Source organism: Enhydra lutris, unplaced genomic scaffold (assembly GCF_002288905.1).
Source record: "Enhydra lutris kenyoni isolate GAN:26980312 unplaced genomic scaffold, ASM228890v2 scaffoldscaffold44, whole genome shotgun sequence".
NCBI classification, from domain to species: domain Eukaryota; kingdom Metazoa; phylum Chordata; class Mammalia; order Carnivora; family Mustelidae; genus Enhydra; species Enhydra lutris.
Genome location: NW_019154128.1, coordinates 15088830 through 15113999, shown reverse-complemented (window position 1 = coordinate 15113999; position 25170 = coordinate 15088830). Strand labels below are relative to the sequence as shown.

The window sequence follows — 25170 nt, the reverse complement described above, 5'->3', positions numbered from 1 at the left end:
CCAAGCAAAAGTTATCAAAAAAGGTGTCACTGATGAATATCATGCGGTTCTCCGAGTCTCTGTTTGGCTTTCTTTTTTTACAAGGGAGGAAACAGTAATGCACAGTGACCAGGCGATCTCTAGCAGTGTCACTAAAGAGGCTGAGGGACATCATGTGCCTCTGGATGGGAGGCCCTGAGAGGGACATGACATCATGCCATCACTTAGGTAGGAAAGTGGCCAGGAATGCACACTCTGAGCTTAAGGTAACCGAGGAACATTCTATAAAGTAATTGATCTTGTTCTTAAATAATATCTGTGTCATAAGAAATGATAGGAAAGGCTAGAAAATAATTCTAGGTTAAAGAAGACTAAGGAGATGTGTTAACTCAATATTAACATGGTTCCAGACTCGACCTATTCTAGAGACAAAAAATATAAAGCCTTAATTGAGACAATTAACAAAACTGAAATATACAAATAAAAAGTAGTATAATAGTGCTAAATTTCCTGGATTTTATTACTTTATTATGATTATGTTAAGACAATAGCCTTGTGTTCTTAGGACATATAGACTGATGCATTAAGGAGTAAAGGGGCATGATGATGTTACCTAATCTCAAATAGTTCAGAAAATGTGTATGTGTGGAGATGAGTAGAGAGAAGAATAATAAAATAAAATGATAAATGTGGTAAAATACACATGACAAAAGTTAATCATTGACAAAGTTGGGTTAAAAAGTATACAAAAGTTCTATTATTCTTGCAACTTTTCTATAAGTTTGAAATTTTTTTTTTTTATAAAAAAAAACTCTGTGTGAGTTGGGTTGAAATTCCCAATTAAAGATGCACTGACTTTAGGGGAGAAGAGGGAAACAAAATCAAAGTACATCCAGGAACACAGCATGATCATTTAATTTGTCTGAGTCAGTATTTGCTAACTAGCCACTAATCCAAATTACTGATCATATGACTAAATTCAAATGTGTGTTTCCTTCACACAGACTTATTTGAGTTTAATCACAGCCACAAACTAAAAATTCTCAAACCGCCAGATCCCAACTGTTGGTGGCGTGCACTCTCTGCCTCTAATTGCATATTTAAAGAAAAACAAAACAAAACAGAACAGGGCAATAATGATTGCTGACATGATCTCAGGAATTGCATGTGGCCATGGTGTTACCTGCTTCCTCAACTTCCCCAGACTGGAGGCAGTAGGATTTGGCATTTCTTATCACATGAGAATGGTGTGTGGAGGAAAAGTTTGAGCCTTTCTACTTTTCTCCAGGACCCTGGCCAGTGAACTAATCCCAAACTCTAATGCAGCCAGCTGGAAGCCAGTCCTTTCCTGCATTTCCATTCAACTGCCAAATTAGCCTCAGACCCCTCTCTGGCGCTCCAATTCAAAAAAATCAAGCAGAGGCTCTCCCCTCCCCATAATCACTACCCAGCAAATCTGGGTCCCAGAGAAAGAGGAGGTTTCTGGGCCCTGCTCTTGCAAAGAAGAGTTTTGTGCCTTGGCCTATGAGCTCATCTAGAATGCTCCCATCCATATTTAATTACTCTCATCCAGTCAGCTCCAAAGCACATCTACTGAATTTCAAAAGAAAATGTCCTAGCTGTCAGTTCTCCACATATACCTGCTTGGAACCAAAACTCCTGCTGAAGTATTTTTTCCCACTTAAAAAGATTCAATGAGGGGCACCTGGGTGGCTCAGTGGGTTAAAGCCTCTGCCTTCGGCTCAGGTCATGATCTCAGGGTCCTGGGATAGAGCCCCGCATCGGGCTCTCTGCTCAGCAGGGAGCCTGCTTCTCCTCTGTCTCTGCCTGCTGCTCTGCCTACTTGTGATCTCTTTCTCTCTCTGTGTCAAATAAATAAAATCTTAAAAAAAAAAAGATTCAATGAAATTTAATTAATAAAAAAAAAAGATTCTTTTAACTGGTGTTTGACAGATAATGCCTACCCAAGACTGGCTATGTTTCTACAGTATCAGCTTTCTGCCCCATGGATCTTCCTCAAGGCTCTCTCTTCCCTACAGGCCCTTCCCATATCAATGACACTTATGTGTTGATGTCTCAAAAATCTCTCTCTCCAGACAGATTTCCTCCTGAGACTCTAGACCTTATCTCTAATTGCTTTTCTGACAACTTCAGCAACTGGAAGCAATTAGAAATAGGGGTCTAGAGTCTCAAGAGGAAACCTGCCTGGAGAGATTTCTGAGATATCAACACATACGCAGTGTATCTACAATCCCCCACACCCCAGACACATCATTATCTTCCTGTGCATACCAACATCTCCTGCACGTACCACTATCTACCATATGGCCCGAGACAGGGACCTGGGGAACATTCCAACCTACTCTGTATCCACTCTTCACACAACATGGTGGGGGAGTTTCTGTGGACTTCAAGGATGATTATGTTTTTCTCTGCTTTCCATGTGGCTCCTCAATAAAGTCTAAACTTCTCTTTTTTCTTAAAGATTTTATTTATTGATTTGAGAGAGAGAGAGTGAGAGAAAGCATGAGAGGGGAGAGGGTCGGACGGAGAAGCAGACTCTCCATGTTGCTGAGAGCCCAATGCGGGACTCAATCCCGGGACTCCAGGATCATGACCTGAGCCAAAGTCAGTCGCTTAACCAACTAAGCCACCCAGGTGGTCCAAGTCCAAACTTCTTAACGTGACCTTTTATGAATGGCCCCATACTTCCCTCCCTGAAGACCTTTATTATTTTCTACTGTTTCTTTGCATTCTAGGTTCCAGCCATAATCTGTTTTATTTCTCCAGATAGAAAATGTTTGTCTCCACCTCTAGATACATATTATTTTCACTGTCCACAAAGCTCTCACTTGAACTTCTCCTGGCTGGTTCCTTCAGGATCACATATCCCAAAAACTTTTGGGAAAAGCTCTTGGATCTGGCCACGCTGGCCTCTTTCACCAACATGCCATATGGACTCCAGCCTCAGGACTCTGTACTGCCGTTCCTTCAGCTTAGAACTCCTCCCCAAGGGGTACCTGGGTGGCTCAGCAGGTTAAGCATCCAACTCTTGATTTCTGCTCAGGTCATGATCTCGGGGTCCTGGGACTAAGCCCCGTATCAAGTCCCACATCAGGCTCTGTGATCAGGGGGGAGTCCGCTTGAGGAGTCTTTCTCTCCCTCTCACGCAGCCCCCTGTCCCCCCCCCTTCCCCATTCATACTCACATTCTCTCCCTCTCTCTCAAAATAAATGAATCTTTAAAAAAATACAATAACAAGGAACTCTCTTCCCCCAGATAATTTCATGGCTTGCTCCTCCTCCTTATTCACACATCACCTTCCCAAGCAGTTCTTCATTGGCCACCGTATTTAAAATTGCAGCCTTTACCTTGACACTCTCAGTTCCCTTTGTAGCTTGATTTTTCTCTACAACACTGTATCTGACACACTACATATTGTATGTATTTGCTTGCTTCTCTATCTCCCTCATTAGAATGTAAGTTCCACAAAGACAAGAATTTTCATGTACTGGTCTACACTAGACCAGCACTTTATGAATATTACATTCATAGAAAATAGCAGATGTATAGTAAAATTATTTTACTGAACAAATGAAAGATTAAATTTATTTTCTGGCTATTACCCCTCAGAAACATAGGTAGAAACCCCATCATCATTTCATTTTAGAAGTGGAATGCCTTAATACAGCTCATGAAATATCAGTGTTCTGGGGAAAGCACAGTTTGAGAACCTTGGGTCCCTGATATCATATTATTTAACAAAGGAATCTTACAAAATAAAGTATCTACCTGGAAAGTAAAAGCCATTTTCATCACATCTTGCGATAACTTTCTGGCCTTTGAGGGGATCCAATTTTTTTGATTTAGTTTTCTTTGTTGGATTTCCTTGAGGTTTCTGTTGCTAAAAAATATAAAACATTAATAATTGATTTTAAAAAATCAGCACAGACAGTAAAAATCACAGATACAGAGTAACTTGGGATTCTCTACTGAGAATCTCACTTTCAAAAATTACGATCATCCATATACTTTGGTAATCACTCTGAATACTTTCTATATTATTAGGAATAGGCTATTAAAACTGACATATGAACTGTTATATGGGAACCAATGACCATAAAAAGTGAGAAGAACTTGAGGTCTAGACTCAATTAAATTTTGTTAAAACACAAAAAAGGTGACCCTTTTCCAGAGAATTTAAATAGGATCCAGGGTCTTAAAACATAATATTCAATATATCCAGTACACAATCCAAAATACAACATACTTTTAAAAAGCAAGCAAATATGACTAATTCTCAAGTTAAAAGGCGATCAATAGGTGACAATACTGAGGTGACCCAGGTGTTGGAATAATCAGAAAAAGATTTTAAATCAGCAATTATAATCATGATCCATGTGGTTGCATACTCTTGAAATGAATGGCAAGGTAGTTATTTTCAGCAGAGAAATATAAAAAAAATGAAAATCTTAGAAGTAAAAAACACAGTATCTGGAAGGGCTTAATAGCAGAACTGACATGACAGAAGAAAGAAACTTGAAAGCAAATCAACAGAAATGATACAATCTGAAGAACATAGACGAGAATGATTTTTTAAAATGAGCAAGGTCCTTCCTATTCAAATAATCTGTCCAAAGCCCAGCTCAGTTATAATCTCTCTGAAAAGACTTTATCCCCAGGCAATTTCAGAAAAAGCAAAGGAAAGGACCACTCTGTAATTTCCAAATGGTACCATATGACTCAAGGCTTGAAGTGAATGTCGCATTGTGTCCACTACATGAAGAAACTGGTAGCATCACTGTGATCTGTAGAGTCTAACTCTAAAATCTTATTTTCTGTGCTTGTTGAGCTGACCAAAATAGAAAGACCCAATCTCCACTACCCTCCACTCCCTCTAAAATCCCAAAGCTTCCAATACATCATCCAGAACAGTCATTATTTTTAATTCCTAATAAATGTGAGGACCAATGCTGGAAGATGAACCCTAGGAAATAAGAAATTACTGGGAAGAGCACTTACATTAGAGAAGGAAAGGCCAAGTATTACCCCAATACAAAACCAGACAAAGATACAAGAAAAGGAAAGTACAGACCTATATTCCTCATGAATATAGATGCAAAAACAGGTCTGCAAATAAATCCAGCAACATACAGAAGGATTGTACACAACAACCAAATATCCCAGGAACGCAAAGCTGATTTAACATCCACAAATCAACGTGATACACCATATTACTAGAACAAAGGATAATTTACCATATTATTTTCATGCATGGAGAAAGAGCACTTGACAAAATCCAACATCCTTTAAAGACTCTCAACAAGCTAGGAATAGAAGGAAACTTCCTCAACTTGGTGAAAACCATCTATGAAAAGCCTACATCAAACATGATCCTTAATGGTGAAAGACTGAATGACTTCCCCTTAAGATCAGAAGCAAGGAAAGGTACTCTGCCTTAAGAAGCAAGGAAAGGTACCCTATATTTTGTACTTGAGGTTCCAGCCAGTGCAAACAGGCAAGAAAAGGCATCCAGATTGGAAAAGAATAAATAAAGCTGTCTTTATTTATGAATGATATGATCTTCTATGTGGAAAACTAGGGAATCCACCCAACAACTACTAGAATTAATTAGCAAGTTCAGTAGGATATCATGATACAAGACAAATACAGGAAAATAAAATCAGTTGTCTAACTATAGACCAGCTATGAGCAATCTGAAAATAAAGTTAAAAAAAGAATTTCATTTATGACAGCATGAAAAACAATAGAATATTTAGGAATAAATTTATCAAAATTTGTGAAAGACTTATACGCTGAAAACTATAAAACACTACTATAAGAAACTGAAGAAAGAACAAGTGACATAACACGTTCATGATTAGAAAACTTAATATTGTTAATATAGCCACTTTCCCCCAAACAGATCCATAGCTCCAATGTAATTCATATCAAAATCTCAACACGTTTTTTGTTTTGTGGGTTTTTGTAGAAACGAAGAGAGTGAAACTAAAAGTGCCAAAATGATGTGGAAAAAGAGTGAATTTGTAGGATTTTGGTGGTGGCTGACAGCTCTGTCAGTTTTACTAAAAATTACTGAATTGAAGTAGGTAAATTTTACAGTATGAAAATCAGGTCTTTTTCTTCAAATCACTACATTATGGAAATTGTGGAGATTTTAACTTAGATTTTTTTCATTTTTAAAAAATTTTCCTGAGCGGGCACTTAGGTGGCTCAGTTGGTTAAGCAACTGCCTCAGGCCTTGATTCTGGAATCTCAGGATCAAGCCCCACATTGAGCTCCCTGGTCCACACGGAGTCTGCTTCTCCTTCTGACCTCCCCTCGTCATGTTCTCTCTCTCATTCTCTCTCTCTCTCTCAAATAATAAATAAATACATAAAATCTTAAAAAAATTTTTTCCTATTAACTTATTAATTCTTGGGTTTCTCAAAGAAATCTGTCCTCCATCCTAATCAGAGTGTCCCCATGACATCATTCTCCACCTGCTTTCTTTTCACAGACCATCAAACGCCCCTCCCCTCCATGATACAAAGCCAATACAAAGTGCTTCCACGTGCTTTTGAATTACTTCTTTGCAATGCTATCACTGTATCTCAAATAAAGTATTCAATGCATATTTTATGAGCATATACAGGTCTTCAGTTAAGGAAGTCTCTAATTTATGAAACAATTGACTATAAACATTTAAATAACTTCAGATAGTCTGAACACAATTTGCTGTTGGGTCATTATTTGTGGTCAATACAGTTTGGGCTCATTTCCCTGGTGCCTTGATGTTACTGGATTCTGTTGCAGCCATCTATCACTTGGATCTGTTGAGAGATGCTTTTTGGGTTCATCAAAAGAAGTTGGGGTATGGTTTACTGCAGGGGAGAGGAAAACAGAGTCAGGGCCTCAGAAGTGAAGAAATTCTGAACAAAAGGGTTAAAGTCTCTTGAAGAACTGTGGGATATGAACAAGACTTCACACCTATGCAGCCATGGATACAAAATGTAAGCTGAATACCACCCTTCTGGTATGATGCTCCATTTTCAACAGATTTTGCTGGAGTCCATCCTCATGTAATTTCTATTTTTACTGATGCAGTTATTACACCAAAGAGAATGACCCAACATCACTGGTAGATGGCGACTGTTACCTGTTTGTTCCTGAGCTTTCAGCCAGAGGAGAAACCTAATAGTCCTTCCCACAGGAGCTTCAGAATGACCTAGTGCAGTCTGAAATGGCCTTAATGGGCAGGGACTGGACCACAAGACAGGAGAAACAGGACCAACAGCTGCCCAGCTGGCTGTGTGACTTTGGAGAATCTTTTAACTTTTTGGACTTCAATTTCTGGATAAGCAAAGAGATGGTACAGACTTTATGGCTTTAACATCTTCTAATTCTGTATTTCTGTCCAGAAGAACCTAGGCCTTACTAGACCTTTTTCTGCATTATTGGAGAAACTGTCAGACCATGTGTATACCAAGACAGGGACACTAGCATGATATTTTTGTTTGCAGTTTTTATAACATAAGGGGACTACAACAACCAGAACCAGGAATGTGAGCAGCACAATATTCCCTCATAATAACCATCATAATACTCCAAAGAGATGCCCACACCACAGTTTCCTGCAATCATTTCTTCAGTGGAAGACTCCATGTAAAGTATTCTTATCACACAGAATTTAGAATCTGGAACATGCCAAGTTGAATCAGATGTTGCAAAAACCTCACCTCCACATACAGTTTAACTTACAAAGCCACCTTGCTTCATGCCACAGTGGCCACATCACAGACCGAGCAACCATGGAGGTCACCACACAGCCTCTCCACCTCCAGATGGATAACACCCTGATTTCCAAAAAGATGTCCATGTTGATCCCAGAAGGGCAACCTCCCCTTCAGATTTCATCACTATAACAGACAAGTCACTTATTAGAATCTATGCCTAGACATATTTAAAATTCCTTTAAAAATTCTAAATGAGGGGCGCCTGGGTGGCTCAGTGGGTTAAGCCTCTGCCTTCAGCTCAGGTCATGATCTCAGGGTCCTGGGATCGAGCCCCGCATCGGGCTCTCTGCTTAGCAGGGAGCCTGCTTCCTCCTCTCTCTCTCTCTCTGCCTGCCTCTCTGCCTACTTGTGATCTCTGTCAAATAAATAAATAAAATCTTTAAAAAAAAAAAAAAAATTCTAAATGAGTATAATCACACATGTAACTAGCCCCCTTTATCTCTAGATTCCAAATATTCATTTTCTCAATATCCTATCCAGAAGCTAACTGGTAAATATTCTTTCTACATTTTCATAGGTACAAATCTGTGAAGTCAATGGCCTGAAATCATCAGAGAGCTCTTTTTTCTCTATAGTTGTCACTCACTCCCCAATTCATCTAATATAGAACTGCCATTCACTCTGTGAAGACCTTCCCTGCATATAGGCAACAACAATGAACAGTAGCAACACAGAGTACTATGATGTTCGTTTTTCACACACTGAAAAGGACACCTAAGAACATGCCTTTCTAGGGCGCCTGGGTGGCTCAGTGGGTTAAGCCGCTGCCTTCGGCTCAGGTCATGATCTCGGGGTCCTGGGATCGAGTCCCGCATCGGGCTCACTGCTCAGCAGGGAGCCTGCTTCTCTCTCTCTCTCTCTCTGCCTGCCTCTCTGTCTACTTGTGATCTCTCTCTGTCAAATAAATAAATAAAATCTTTAAAAAAAAAAAAAAAAAAAAAAAAAAAGAACATGCCTTTCTAAGTGGCTGAAAAGTATCAACTACCTTCAGATCACTCATATACCTAACCTATGGGTTCACCTGAAAGGACCATTACAATACTAAACATATTTACTTTGCTTTTGTGTCCAACTGTTACTACTCTTGGCAATAATTCATTTCTGATTGTTTCCACAACATGTACAGTTTGGGTTCTGGAAAGAACGATTCACTGTATACTCGATGATTCGTTCATATCACTGCAAATCAGTTCAGCTACACAAGCTACACAGGGTCTCACAAGCCCTTGCAGTCTTGAGCTTTGGTCCCAACCAATGTTTTTCACAACAGGAGATAGAGACCTATTAGTGGGCCATTAAAGTCAAACCAGTGGGACATGGCAGAAATAGAATTAAAATATCTCATAATACATCATACATGGTGAGGAGAAGTATCATTTTAAGAAAATAATATACAGGGGCACCTGGGTGGCTCAGTGGGCTAAAGCCTCTGCCTTTGGCTCAAGTCACGATTCCAGGGTCCTGGGATCGAAGCGAGCCTGCTTCCCTTCCTCTCTCTCTGCCTGCCTCTCTGCCTACTTATGATCTCTGTCTGTCAAATAAATAATAAATAAAATTTAAAAAAATAAAGAAAAGAATATACAAAATATCCCATTGCTGAGGGCCATGTCAAGAGTAGAAAGAACTCTGAAGATAAGATGCCAAGTATGAGCCCCTTCCTCCACACACACACAATTCATTACCTGTGTTTAACTCTCCTGGGCACATGGATGCTTCCCAGAACAGACAGTGGCACTTTGTACACCTGGTGTGGGGACAGGGCAGTGAAGGAAGAGCCTTAGCCCCTGACCATGAAGGGGGCAGCAGTGGACCCATCAATATACCATTACACACACTAAATGCCTTCTCTCACTCCAGCTCATGCCTCAAGTTTCTCACCCTATCTCTCCTTTCCTTCCCTCTGAAGATCTGGAAAACAAATCTTCACTTCCTATACATCCTTTCTTCAGGTCTACCCACTTCTCCACCCACTGCAAACTGGCTTCTGCTCCCACAATTCTACTGAAAACACTCTCAGTAAGATCACTAATGATCTTCTTGCCAACTCAAATGGCTTGGAGACATCCTTCTGTATGACTTTTCAAAACTCCTCAGTAAAAACTTAAGAATGGCTATAACAACAGCGGGTACTAATGCTGAGTGCACTGACTGCTGAGTGCTGACTGCTGCGCACCCTGAGCATACTATGCGCTTTATCTTACAACCACTTTTAGGCAGGGGATTTTTCTATTTTAAAGATGACAAAACTAGGCTTAGGGGCCCTATGTAAGGCCACTGAGCTAGAAATTTGCAGCAGTGAGACTATACTCAGGCCTGTGACTCCAGATCCAGGGTTCTGCCCACCTCTCTTTGTGCTTTCGCCTCATGCACACTACCCCAAACCCTCGGCTCCTCTAACTTTCCTGTCTCCATCCCTTCCATTGTCTCTTCTTCTCTCAGCACCTCAAATGACCTCCAAACTATCTCCTTAACTCTGACTTCTCTCCTAAGCTCCAAACATGTGGCCTTTCTCACTTGTCTAAGAATGAAAAGGACCTAACATGAATTACCTTTCTCTGAAAATGTTTTCTCTCTTACTGTACCTCTTCCTCTTGTTCATTCTTTCACTTCTTCATTCAAATATTTATAAATGCCTTCAAGGTACCAAGCACTATTCTAGAAACTGGGAGTACCTAGAATATAAGGGATCAAGTCCCACCCTCATTCTAGTAGGGAAGACAGATCATAAACACATACACAATGTCAAGTGGAATATGCTGTGAAAAAAACAAAACTGTGTTCAGGGGTTAGAGAATGACAGGGTGTTTAGATGGGCTGGCCAGGGAACACCTGTGTCCCTGAGGAGCAGAGGTGATACAGAAGGGTTAACAGTGCCTGTTTCCCCTGTGTCCAGAACAGAAAGATTTTGGGTATCCTTAGCTTTGCCTTCTGGCTCAGCCCACACATTGACTTTCTACTAGCTCATTTATCTCTTCTCGGTTTCCTTCTCACTGTTCTGGTTTGGCTCAAGGACTCAAAACCATTCAACACAGTATTGCACCCCGTTTGGGTCTTTCCTTTCTACATTGGGTCTCATTATGCTGCCAAAATATAAATCTGTTACTGTCTTTCCCTTGCTAAAAACCCTTCCCTGGGTTTCTATTTCCAACAGGCACAAGTCCCTGATCCAAGCAACAAGAGAATTCCAATCCCTTGCATTCTGGTGCCATCTTCCTTTTCTGTCTTGTCTCCTGCCATATCCCTGGTGAAAATGTCATATCCATCCCACCTCCCTGCCTCTGCATAGGCCACTGTTTCTTTAACTCAGAACATTTCTCACACCCCAACCCTCAAATCCTACACATCATTCCAGACCAAACTTAACTATCCCACCGTGAAGCCTCCTCTAACTCCCCAGTTCACTTTTCCCCCATCTCCCAGTTGGTCTGTGGGTGTGCCTCTGTTGTCACATTCATAATTCTCTACTAGAAAGAACTGGGTTTCATTCATTCAATAAATATTTGTCTAGTGTCCACTGTGTGCCAGGTGCCATTCTCAGGGTTACAGCTACAGCTACAAATCAGGCCAAACAAGGTCTCAGCTTTCATGGAGGTTACATTCTGTCCTGGCACATCTTCACTGGACTGGGCCCATGTCTTCAATGTAGTTAACGAAGCCCATTTTGTGTCCAATGTATAGTATCACCTTGGGAGACCCCAAGTAGAGAGAAAAGAATGAGACAGACCCTTCACTGCCTGAGGTCACCTGTGCCAAGCACAGGATCTGACCTGTGACAAGAAGTGAACAAATATTTTTGGATAAAGAAATGATGGAAAGTACCTTTATTCCCACTTTGTGGGTAAGAGAATTAAAAAATAGAACAATTAATTCATACCTCATGAGCAATGAACTTTTGACTCCCAGGATTCCAGACAAATCCAAGTAGAACACACTATATTTATTCTGAATCACTGGAGGCTTCTCTTTACCACATCAGCAACCACTTCCCATTTTTAAATTTAATATGAAGTGTAGAAAAAAATAATGCTAGCAGAATCTGTTGTTAGGCACTGTCTCTATGGTTTAGCATGGGCAAGTCCATCATTTGGGGCTTGTACTGATCTTTCTCCCTGCCTAGAATGAGGGTGTGGTGTGGTTGTGTGTTTAGGTACTTTCAGTGCCTAGAATAGTGCTTGGCACCTCATAGGAACTCATATATGTCAGTGAAAAAATGAATAGTGCTTGGCACCTCATAGGAACTCAAATATGTCAGTGAAAAAATGAAAGAACAGAGAGATGCCTGGGTGGCTCAGTCATTAATGTCTGCCTTTGGCTCAGGTCATGATCCCAGGGTCCTGGGATCGGAGCCCTGCATCGCGGTCACCGCTCAGCGGAAAGCCTGCTTCTCCCTCTCCTATCTCCTTGGTTGTGTTGTCTCTATCTCCCTCTGTCAAATAAATAAGTAAAATCTTAAAAAAAAAAAAAAGAAAGAAAGAACAGAAAAGAAGAGGCTTGATGAAAAGAAGAGCAGATTTTCATGGACAGAGAGTTAATTCACTTGTCTTGATTCTTGGGCGCCCACGGATAGCCATGTATTTGGAGGCATGAGATGGTGTCTCCCAAGGGAATACAAAACAATTCTTTGGGGAAGTCACTTTGTTTGTTATAGCCATAAGATGTTTTGTGATAAAATTTTGTGATAAGGGGCACCTGGGTGGCTCAGTGGTTTAAAGCCTCTGCCTTCAGCTCAGGTCATGATCTCAGCATCCTGGGATCGAGCCCTGCATTGGGTTCTCTGCTCAGCAGGGAGCCTGCTTCCTCCTCTCTCTCTCTCTCTGCCTGCCTCTCTGCCTACTTGTGATCTCTGTCAAATGAATAAATAAAATCTTTAAAAAAAAATTTTGTGATAAAAATTTTTGCATTCTGCACAAAAGACATAGCTTTCTACAATGGAGGGGAAAAGTGTGATTTGTCGGAAAAAATAAAATTAAAGGAAAACAAAACAAAGCAAGAAAACAGAACCAAAGAATCCAGAGCAGCAAATACAGAGTTTAAAAACAGGCAAAGCCAATATCACTTAGCAAAGACTGAAACCAAAAAAGATGAATCTCAAAGGTCCGTTTTTTGGCTATATTTTTTAGTGTATATTGAATATACCCAAATTACACAATTCAGTAATATTTCAAATGAGTTATTCCAGGTCTACACACACTCATACACAGTCAGAAAGGGGGTGTTACACTGACAATAAGCATTTAGAGCCCCAAAATATTGATGCCCTTTGAACCAAGGGTTCCACTACTAAGAATCTATCCTAACAAAATAAACCAAATGCACCACAGAAGTCATCAATACATGTGAAAGAGAAGAAAACTGAAAAAAATATCCCGAATGTCTAACATTAGGTGAAGAATTAAATAAATCAGGATATAGTACACACCATGAAGTATTATATAACCACCAAAAAATTAATCTGAAGATTCAGAGAAAACAGAGAATGTATATGAGATAATACCAAGTAAAAAAGAGTATGACATTTTTGTAAAGAAGACATACAGTTGGCCAACAGACACACAAAAGATGTTCAATATCAACTAATCAGGGAAACATAAACCAAAACCACAAGGAGATATCTCACTAGAATCAAAAAGACACAAAATAACAAGTGTTGGCAAGAGTATGGACAAAAAAGATCTCTTGTGAACTGTTAGTGGGAATGTAAATTGATGCAGCTACTGTGGAAAGCAGTATGGAGGTGCCTCAAAAAACTGAAAATAGAATCACCATATGACCTTTGCCCAAAGAAAACAAGAACACCATTCAAAAAGATACACACAACTCTAGGTTTATTATAGTATTACTTATAATAGCCAAGATACAGAAGTAACCCAAATGTCCACTGATAGACGAATGGATAAAGAAGATGTGGTACACACACACACACACAGAGGAATATTACTTGGCCATAAAAACGAATGAGATTTTGCCATCTGTGACAACCTGGATGGACCAAAAGGGTACTATGCTTACTGAAATGAGTCAGAGAAAGACAAATACCATATGATTTCACTTGTATGTGAAATATTAAAAAACAACAAATGAACAAACAAACAAAAAGAAGTGGCAACAGACCCATAAATACAGAGAACAAACTGGTGGTTGCCAAGGAGGTGGGGGTGGGGGATAGGAAGAATGGGTGAAGGGGAGCGGGAGGTACAGGTTTCCAGTTAGGGACTGAATGAGTCCAGAGATGAAACGGACAGCACAGAGAGTACACGGTACACTAGAGTACACTACTGTAATGGCACTGTAATAGTGTCTGTGGTGACAGACGCTAGCTACACTGTGGTGAGCACAGGGAATGTATTAGGTTGTCCAAGCACTGTGTTGGTACACTTGAAGCTTATGTAACATCATATATCATCTATATTGTAATTAAAGAAAAAGAGCAGATTATGAAATGGTTATGGAGATTCTGCTTCTATGTAAGAATTTACTCAAGGAGGAAAGAAAGCTTTTAAAAGTAAGTGATCCAAAGTAATAGTAAGGCAGTCAGATTATAAGATTTTTTTTGAAAAGTATGTTTGGTTAACAATTTCTAACATTTATGGGGAGGCATTTCGATATGAAGCACTGTAAAAAGTCATTTTACTCTCATAATAACACTATGAGGCAGATATTAGTAATATTCCTATTTTACAAATTTAAAAAACCCTTAGATTTAGAGAGATGGAATAAGTGGCCAGGATAACATAGGGATTGGGGTTTGGCTCATATCAAAGCCGAGGCCTTTGATCACTACATTATACTTCTGTTCAGTTTTGTTTTTTAATTAAAAGTATATTATTTAAAAAAGAAGGCCATAGTAAAACCAAATGGCATTTCTCTGTTGAAAAGACATCCTGACACTTTTACTGGGTTGGCTCTAACTCTTAGAAATCCACGTGGAGGGGACTGGGAGAGGGAGAAGGAAGGCCTGCACAGGGATGGCAATGACATGGGACAGGAAGGAGGGAGGACATGTAGACACCTCCATGGCACCCACCTCTCCCTGTGACTTGCTCACATGATTCTCCTTCTTGGCAGCCTCCTGGAGTTCCATGGCCTGCTGGATATACATTTTCCCAGCTAGGATTTCATTCTCCAGCACCGACAGTTCCTTCAAAGAAATGGGCCAATTCAACCGTTCTAATGCCCTATTTAAAGCTGTCTTGTTTTCCAAGTATCGCATTGGCTTATATGCATCTAACCTAAAAAGATAAAAAAGGAGGACAAAAAACGAAAGTGATCAATAGAAAAAAGATGGGAAGATGATTTTTCAGTAAAACCAGCCCTGAGAGTCATCTCTGAGACAGATGTCAGGTATCAGGCTGACAGAAACACAGGTTCTGGTTCATCAGGACTGTGGTAGCTTACATGAGTGAAAAATAACCATCTCTGTGAATTATGGTAGACATTCTTTCCTATTATCTGATTTGATTATCTGATTTTGAAGAAGTTCAATATACATAGCTTTTTTTTTTTTTCCTTCAACTTTTTGGGCATATTTGGAACCCATTCATTTCTCCTAGGCCTAACATTTGGCAGGAACAAAAATGAGCTTCAAAGAGATTTCACACACTATGTCCAGCAGTAACTTTGGGAAACAGAGCAAACCAAAGGGAAGGGAAGCAAAAAAAAAGCCAAATATTTGCTTCAGTGCAGTCATTCTTCTACCAGCTCAATCTCCTCTCCTCCTTTATAAGCTAAATAGGCCTAAACTTTCTGGCATCCTTGTTTTCGTACACAAAGAACAGAAAGCAAACTTTAGGGGCTGATGAACCCAGGCTGTGAGACTCCAGGGGAAGCCAGTGTTGTGTGGCCCAGGTCCTAGATACTACTTCCAGTCCAGCTACTGCTGTATCAGACACTCCTGGTGGGGGAGAGAAAGCAAGGGAAGAAGAGAGAGAAAGGCAGGAGGATAGGAGGAAGAAAGAAAGAGAGAGAGAGGGAGAGAGAGAGAAGAGGGCATTTCATAATTATTCTCTCACTGCTGAAAGGGTCACTTCCTTTAGATTTAGGGTGTTAGAAGAGTACAGTGCAAACCCAACACAACCACAGGACTCAATCCACAGGCAAAACTGTCAGATAACAGCAAATATTCATACTAAAAAATCTAAATTGGATTGAGGTCAGCAGGATGATAGACTAAGAAACCCCAGGCTCACGTTCCTCCCTAGGGGATAATAACTCATCAACATACGGACAAAATTTCCTTTCTGAGAATTCCTGAAACCTGTTAAGAGGTCGAAGCACTCCAGATGAACACAAAGCCAAGAAGAATAGTGGATTAAAGTGAATAGAAAAGGCTGTTGCATCTTGCTTAGACTACTCCCCCTGTTTCCCTGGCATAGTGCAGTGCAATTTAGGAGAAAATTCCCAAGTTGTGGCTTCCCCCTTGGAAGGGAAAGAAAAGAGGAACATGCATCCAACATTCTGGCTTTTTGGGAGGCTTCCCAAGAGACTGGTTTCCATCTCATGTGGCTCAGAGCACTGATGGGAATGGTGATATACTCTGGATACCACGTTAGGGATAGCTAACAAAAAGAGTTCTATGGCTTGTTACAGCACCAGAGAAGCTGCAATACCAAAGCCAGACACCAGGGGGAGCAAGAGATTATGGGCTCCTGAGGAGGAAGAGGGGCAAACTTCTTTTAACTGAGAAATTACACACACAACCCTGGAGAAAGCACCCCAGAAAAGCTTGGAAAGATCCTCAGAATCTCTAGCCCAGACGACATAACTGTTTTTTTTTTTTCAAATAAATCTCCACTAAAGATTCTAAGGCATACAAAAAAACCAAGGAAAGGTGCCCAATCAAAGGAACAAAATAACTCTCCAGAAATCTTTCCTAAAGAAATGGGAAATCTCTGAGCGACCTGACAAAGAACTCAAAATAACTATCCTAAGGATGTTCAGTGAGCTCAAAGAGAACACAGATCACTACATAAAATCAGGAAAATGTCACCTGAACAAAACAGAGTATCAATAAAAATACAGGAACTATGAAAAAGAACCAAACAAATTCTGGATAAGAATATAGTAACTATGGTGATGGGTATTATGGAGGACACGTATTGCATGGAGCACTGGGTGTGGTGCATAAACAATGAATTCTGGAACACTGAAAAGAAATTTAAAAAATAAATAATTTTTTAAAAAAGAATATAATAACTATGGGGGTACCTGGTGGCTCAGTGGGTTAAGCCTCTGCTTTTGGCTTGGGTCGTGATCTCGGGATCCTGGGATTGAGCCCCACATCGGGCTCTCTGCTCAGCAGGGAGCCTGCTTCCCCACCCACCCTGCCTGCCTCTCTGCCTACTTGTGATCGCTGTCAAATAAATAAGTAAAGTCTTAAAAAAAAAGAATATAATAACTATGAAATGAAAAATTTACTAGAGAAGTTTAAAAGCAGACTTGCCACAACTGTGGAAAGAACCAAGATGCCCTTGGTTCCACATTCATCCACAGATAAACGGATAAAGAAGATATGGTCCATATATACAATGGAATATTATGCCTCCATCAGAAAGGATGAATACTCAACTTTTGTATCAACATGAACAGGACTGGAGGAGATTATGGTGAGTGAAATAAGCAGAGAAAGTCAATTATCATATGGTTTCACTTACTTGTGGAGCATAAAGAATAACATGGAGGACATTAGGAAATGGAAAGGAAAAGTGAATTGGGGTAAATCAGAGGAGGAGACAAAGCATGAGAGACTATGGACTCTGAGGAACAAACTGAGGGTTTTGGAATGGAGGGGGTGTGGGGACAGTGAGCCCAGTTGTAGGTATTAGGAGGGTACGTATTGCATGGAGCACTGGGTGTGGTGCATAAACAATGAATCTTGGAACACTGAAAAAAAAAAAAGCAGACTTGCTCAAGCAGAAGAAAAAAATCAGCAAATCATTACACTTTAAGTCATAAATTGCTCCAAGAGACAAAGAAGGACATTACATAATGATAAAAGGGTCAATCCACAAGGAAGATATGACAATTATAAATATATACACACCCAATGTCAGAGCTCCGAAATATATGACACAAACATTGACAGAAATGAAGAGTGAAAAAATAGAAGTAGGAGACTTCTATTCCCATTTTCAACTATTGGTAGAACAACCAGATAGCTGGTCAATAAGGAAAGAGTACTAGAAAAATACCATAGGGTAACTGGACCTAACAGATGTATATAGAACACACCATCAGCCAACAGCAGGATACATATTCCTTATATGTACACATAAAACATTCCCTGGGACAGATCACAAATTAGGCCATAAAACAAGTGTTAAAGTTTTCAACAAAATCATTAAAAAAAAAATCTTCTCTAATCACAACAGGACAAAATTAGAAATTAATAGCCAATGGAAAACTAGAAGATCCAGAAACATGTGGAAATTAAACACCATACTCTTAAGCAGCCAACAGGTCAAAGAAGAAATAATAAGGGAGATTAGAAAATATCATGGGATACATGAAAATGAAAGCACAAAATAACAAAATGTATGATATACTGAAAAAGCAGTACTAAGAGAAAAATGTGTTAAAAATGCTTACATCAAAAAAGAAGAATGATCACAAATCAATAACCTAACTGTATACCTGAAGGAACTGGAAAGAAGAACTAAATCCAAAGTTAGTAGAAAGGAAAGGAAATAATAAAGATAAGAGCAGAAATAAGTAAAATACAGTACAGAAAAACAATAGGAAAAAAATCAGTGAAACTAAGACTTGACTTTTGGAAAGAACAACAAAACAGATAAATGCTCAGCTACATTAACTGAAAAAGAGAGAAGACTCACATAACCAGAATCATAAAGGAAAAGGGGACATCATAACTAATTTCACAGAAATAAAAGCAATTACGAGAGATTAGTATGATCAGTTATACACCAACAGATTGGATAACCTAGAAGGAATGGATACATTCCTAGAAACATACAACCAGCTCAGACTGAATCATGAAGAAATAAAAAAATCTTAACAGACCTATAGCTAGAAAGGAGATAGAATCAGTAATCAAGTACTTTCCAATAAATAAAATCCCAGCAACAAATGGCTTCAGGGAAGAATTCTACCAAGCATTTAAAGAATTAACACCAATCCTCCTCAAATACTTCCAAAAACTGCAGAGGAGGGTACCTTTCTAGGCTCGTTCTATGAGGCCAGCATGTCCCCATACCAAAGCCAGACAAAAATACTATAAGAAAAGAAAACTACAGACCAATATCCCTTATGAACATTGTGCAAAAATCCTCAACAACATACTAGCAAACCAAATTTAATAGTACATTAAAAAGATTACACACCATTAAAAGTGAGATTTATCCTTGGAATTCAAGGATAGTTCAACATATAAAAATCACTGTGCTACATCACATTAACAGAATGAACGGGGAAAAAAATCCCTCTTGGTCATCACAAGTAATGCAGAGAGATCATTTCACAAAATACAACACCATTTCATGGGGGAAAAAAAAGACTCTAAACAAATCAGAAATAGAAGGAAACTACCTCAACATAAGAAAGGCCTTATATAAAAAGTCTGTAGCTGACATCATCCTCAACAGTGAGAAAGTGGAAGATTTTCTTCTTGGATCAGGAAGAAGGCAAGGATGTCCACTCTCACTGTTTTTATTCAGCAAAGTACAAAAAGGCCTACCCAGAGAAATTATCAAGAAAAAGAAATAAATACATCCAAACTGGATAGAAGTAAAATTATATCTGCTCACAGATAGCATGATTTTATATGTAGAAAACCCTAAAGATTGCATAAAAATACCGTTAGAACTAATAAATAAGCTCAACAAAGTAGCAAGATAAAATATCAACACAGAAAAATCAGTTGCAATTCTATGCACTAATATTGCACAATCCAAAAAGGAAATTAAGATCACAATTCCATTTACAATAGCATCAAAAAGGATAAAGTATTTAGGAAAAAAATTAACCAAGGATGTAAAAGACTTGTATACTGTAAACTATAAAACACTGCTGAAAAAATTTTAAAAAGATGCAAATAAAAGGGAAAGATATCTTGTATTCACAGACTAGAAGACTTAATAGTTAAAATATCCATGCCATCCAAAGTAATCTACAAATTCAATGCAATCCCTGTTAAAATCTCAATGTCATGTTTTGTAGAAATAGAAAAAAGTCATCCTAATTCATGAAACCTCAAGGGATTCCAAATAGCCAAAACAATCTTGAAAAAGAACAAAGTTGGAGGCCTCACATTTCTTGATTCCAGAACATACTACACAAAGCTACAATAATCAAAAGGCTGTGGTATTGACATAAAGAAAAACATGATCAGTGGAACAGAATAAAGAGCTCAGAAATAAACTCCTATGTAGGTATAAGGTCAAATGATCTTCATCTAAGTTGCCAAGATCTCACCATGGAGAAAAGGACAGTCTCTTCAACAAGTGGTTCTGGGAAAACTGGATATCCACAGGTAAAAGAATGAAGTTGGACCCTTAACTTATACTATATATAAAAATTAACTCAAAACAAAATGGATTAAAGACCTAAACAGATGACCAAAAACTATAAAATTCCTAGAAGACAATATAGGGGGAGAGCTTCATGACATTGGATTTGGCAACATTTTCTTGGATGTGACACCAGAAGCACAGATAAAAATACAAACATAGACAAATGGGACTACCTCAAACTTAAAATCTCTGCATCAAAGGACACTATCAAGAGAGTGTAAAGGCAACCTTTTGAGTGAAAGAATGTTCCTGAAAATCATCTATCTGCTAAGTGGTTAAAATCCAGAATATATAAAGAACTCCTATATCTCAACAACAACAACAACAAATAACCCATTAAAAAATGAGCAAAGAACTTTAGAATAAACACTTTTCCAAAGAAGACATATTCATAGCCAACAAGCATGGGAAAGGGTGTTTAACATTATTGATCCTTATGAAAAATGCAAATAAAACCACAAGGAGATATCATTTCATACCCACTAGACCACAGGATGGCTTTAGTTATTAAAAAAAAGACAAGTAAATTAACAAGTGTTGGCAAGGATGTGGAGAAACAAGAACCCTCGTACCTTGCTGGTAAAAATGTAAAATGGTACAGTTGCTGTGAAAAAGTCTGGTGTTCCTCAACAAGTTAAGCCTAATATTACTCTATGGCTTAGCAAATCCACTCTTAGATATGTTCCCAGGAGAAATGAAAACATATGTCCAAACAGAAATTTCTACATGAATGTATATGGCAGCATTGTTCTCAATAGCCCCAAGGTAGAAACAACCCAAATACCCACCAGCAGACCGCTGGATAAACAAGCTGGTATATACATATATTGGATCTGTACTGAGGCATAAAAGAAGACTATGTATGTTACAACTTGGAATCATTAAGTTTTTACACAAAGGAAGTAAAAGAAGGCAGACAAAAAATGTCACATATTGTATGATTCATCTGGTATATATCCAGGAGAGGCAAATACACACACAGAGAGAAAGCAGAATAGTGGTACCCAGAGGAGGAGAGAGAGTTGTGGGGAAGGATTACTTAATGGGTACAAGGTATCTTTCCTGAGGTGATAAAATTTTGAAACTAGAGGGAGGTGGTGGTTTGCACAACATTTTGAATAAATAGCATAGAACTGTACACTTTAAAACAGTTAATTGTAGGTTATGTGAATTTCACCAAAACAAAGTGAAGAGAAACTGGCTTACTTTTCTTTTTCCTCTTGAGATAATGCTCGCCAAACAATTTTATTCAAGCGCCTGTTAAAAAAACAGTAATTATTTAGTAGCCATAGTTCATTTCATGGCAAAAGTCTGATCCCAGGCTCTGAAGGGCACTGAGGGCAGAGCCCAAGCCAAGGGACACCTGCACTGGACCACATCACCACTGTTTGCTTAAAGATACTGGATATGAGTGTCTGCCTCCCTCGGCGTCACTGGGGAAACCTCATGGCTCTGTAGCAGTCCTGTTAAATATTAAAGGAGGACACAGCTGTCAGCTCTGTCAGGTAAAACCTGGGCTAAGAAATGGTAGTAAGCAAAACGGTTGTCATTTTCTCTGCATGAAGTCTCTATACACCCACTGATTTTCTTCCTATGGAAAAAGTACAACCGTGCCCGTAGTTTACCTTCTAGAGACATTCTTCTAGACCTGGATTTTCAGAGCAACGGGGGTGAAGAGGGTCATAAATAATGGGACCAAGACACATTTTAGAGATCAACTGGTCTGACCTGCTTGTTTTCCAAACAAGGTCACTGAGAGGGGCAAAAAGATGAAGTGCTTTGCTCACTTATCACAGCCTGGTGGTGGTGGCAGTGCTGAGACTTTCTGAAGCTCATCACTGAACATGTCTGTAGAGAGAGGAAAGGAGGAGGCTAAGCCAGTGGTTTCTATGGGGTAGACGCAGCTCCTTCTCTGTTACAAATCAGTGAGGCTTCTTTCAGATGTACCGGCCCCATTCTGTTCTCCCATTCTGTACCGCTACATCATTACCCGAAGTGGGCTTCCTGGAGTGCAGGGCACAGAACACCGGCTCGGGGGGGCTGGGAGCTGGTGTTCCATTAAAAAAAACAAAACAAAACAAAAAACAAAAAAAAACAAGCTTCAGTAAAATAAGGTGGGAGAATACTGCCCCTCTCCAGGAGGCATTCTCTAACCACTGGACCCAGCATCAGCGACACAGGGCACTGAGAACACTTTGGGGGGTGCTACCCTGCCTGACCTCCCTTCCCAAGCGGGTGAGACCACAGCAAGGGGGTCTGGCATGCGGTGAAGAGCACAGGCTCTGGATCCAGACTGCCTGAACCCAAAGCTCAGTTGGCTTCTCCACTTATTAGCTGTGAGACTTTGGGCCAGCAGCCAACTTCTCTGTAGAATATGGGTAATAATGGTACCTCCCTCCTAGGGTCGCTGTGAGGGCACAGCACACAGAACCTGTCTGATACAGGCAAATGCTCCGCACGTGATATGAACAGTCGGGAAGCAGGCAATACGCCAGCAAAGTGCTGCTGTCTCACCTGGAGGCTTTGAGCTCCTTAGGGCCTATTTGGAAACTGCGTTTTTTTGTTTTTTTTTTTTTTTAATTATGTGGTTCACGTATCGATAAGCAGGGCTTGTAAGACCTGTTTAAAGGATTCACAGGATGCAGTTTTGGCTTGTGTGTATGTGCTTCTCTGAAAACAAAACAAAACAAAAAACCACAACCTCATTTAAAAATCCCCTTAAAACTAAACCTGGAAAGTAGAGGCAGTATATAGTAAGGAGGCTGCGAGTGAGACCAAAGGCTTTAGAGCCTCACGGTTCTGGGTTCAAATCTCATGCCTCTACTTTGCTGCTGTGTGATCCTGTGTTACATAACTTTTTGAAACTCTGTTTTCTTATCGCTGAAACAAGGATAACACCACCTACCTTGGTGCTGGGAGGATTGAGATATACATATAAATGACCAGGAATAACTCAGTGTTTATTCCCTCCAGGTTCTGAAGATGGACAAGGCTTGGAAACTGAGAAACCCTTAGTGAATGTGGGTCTAATTTGCTAGCACATACCACTAATTTTAATTCAATCCTTTAGAAAATATTTTTCTAAGAGCACACTTACATAACTTCTGTTATTCCCCCTATTTTCCAACTATACTGAAATGCTTCAAAGCACACAGGGCAGAAAAGTGGGTGGGTGTGAACTGAGGGCAGGTAAGGGTGTCGATCCTGGCTCCTCTGACTGGCCACAAAAGGTGTGGAATGAGGGCCGTCCCTGCAGGATGCCAAGAGGCCATGGGACATGAGGGCTTCTGTGAGGCTGGTCCACTCCCTGATTCAGGGATTTTACTAGCCATAGTTTTCCTCTTCTTTTTGTTTAAGGAGAGTGAAATTTGGTTGAGGGGTTGCTTTCACTAGCTCTCCATACCTCTAGTTGACAAATCTACTTGTCCCAAGAATTGCCAGAATTTGCAAAGCAACTTGTAATTAATGACACTTCAGAAATCTAACCAGCCAGCAGAGCATTTTGGAGATCATAGGCAGAGGTTACTAAGGATGGCCCCCAGAATCAGGTTAGAACTGATGCTTTTCCTGTGAATCTGAGAACTGAAAACTTGACCTTATACTCAAAGTCAAAATAAGCAGCAGAAAAATGACCCCAGGGCTGGCCAGCCCTGGAACCCTGACTCAAAGTTTATACTCAGACACATGAAGTCAAAATTGCTATCTTGATTCATGAAATATTGAAGCAGAAGGACTCCACACACAGCCAGTAAGTGTGACCAACATAACTAGCTTATGTCACTATTTTGGCCAAAGGGCTGTGAGCTTCCCGATTGTCTGGTCATCGCTAACCATACAAATTCAGGGTTATATCTGGCTTACTTGTGATGGGAAACTCCTTAGAAATACTATATTGGGGACAGAGTGGGAGTAAACCAAGTTTCATTAATTACTTTTCACAGTATGTGTATCTTTAGAAAGGGTGGAGCAAGATGGAAAAGGGAATTGATGCTTATGCCAACAAAATTCTTAAAGACTACTAAATGCAAAAGATCAGGAAGTTTTGTCCTGTATAATACTAATGTTAATATTAGTATTATTAAATAATGATATTAAATATTCACTTAATATTAACAACACATTAATATCATATATTAATTCAAGGATATTGAAATTTAAATAATATTAATCATATTAGAATTCATGTTACTATTAATAACAGGAATATGCATTTCTCTAAGTGCCCTAAAAGTCTTTTCCAGATTCACTCATTGGAAGTAAGAAGTAGGCCAAATCACTTACTATGTCTGTATTTTGATTTTGCTATTAGGGAAGGAGGGATCCCTGTCTTTAGAAAGGGAAAGGGTTAATGTAGGCCGCAGAGCTGCGTGACTATTATACTCCTGTATTTATGGTTATTTGGGGATCAGCAGATTCAGGGAATGAAAGGGGTAAGTAATTAACATTAATTGCTCTTTATGTATAATTTACACAACCCTCACAATTGCCTTGCAAGATTCTGTAAATAAGGAATCTGAAGCTTCCAATTGTTGCATGATGTGCCAAGTAGATGTCAGAGTCAAAAATGAAGCTCAGAATTAGGACCTAAAAGCCCTACCTTGTGGCCCTGCGCCAGGCTTTCACAAATCAGGTAATTCTAGAACCCAAATATTTGACTGAGTCAAGCATATTCAATTATAATATGAACGATATACTTTGAATAACTGAATTTGATAAATTTTAATATCTAAATGTGAATTAGATCAGATTCAAATTAAATTCCAATAGTCAAATACACACATAGTAACACCTGCTAGGTAGAGGAGACAAGGGAGAGCAAGGCTGCTAAGCTCCGGCCCTTGGAAGCTGACATCTTTACATAGGAGTCACAG

General features: G+C 39.5%; 1 protein-coding gene across 1 annotated transcript in view; it reads right to left on the bottom strand.

The window, feature by feature from the left end:
• LOC111155902 (von Willebrand factor A domain containing 3B) overlaps positions 1-25170 on the bottom strand; it is a 214990-nt gene that overhangs the window by 18593 nt on the left and 171227 nt on the right. Inside the window, exons 20-22 of the mRNA XM_022516368.1 lie at positions 21506-21556; positions 14800-15004; positions 3772-3883 (exon numbers count right to left, since the gene is read on the bottom strand). Coding sequence (XP_022372076.1) covers positions 3772-3883; positions 14800-15004; positions 21506-21556 — 368 coding nt within the window. The remainder of the gene's footprint in view (positions 1-3771; positions 3884-14799; positions 15005-21505; positions 21557-25170) is intronic.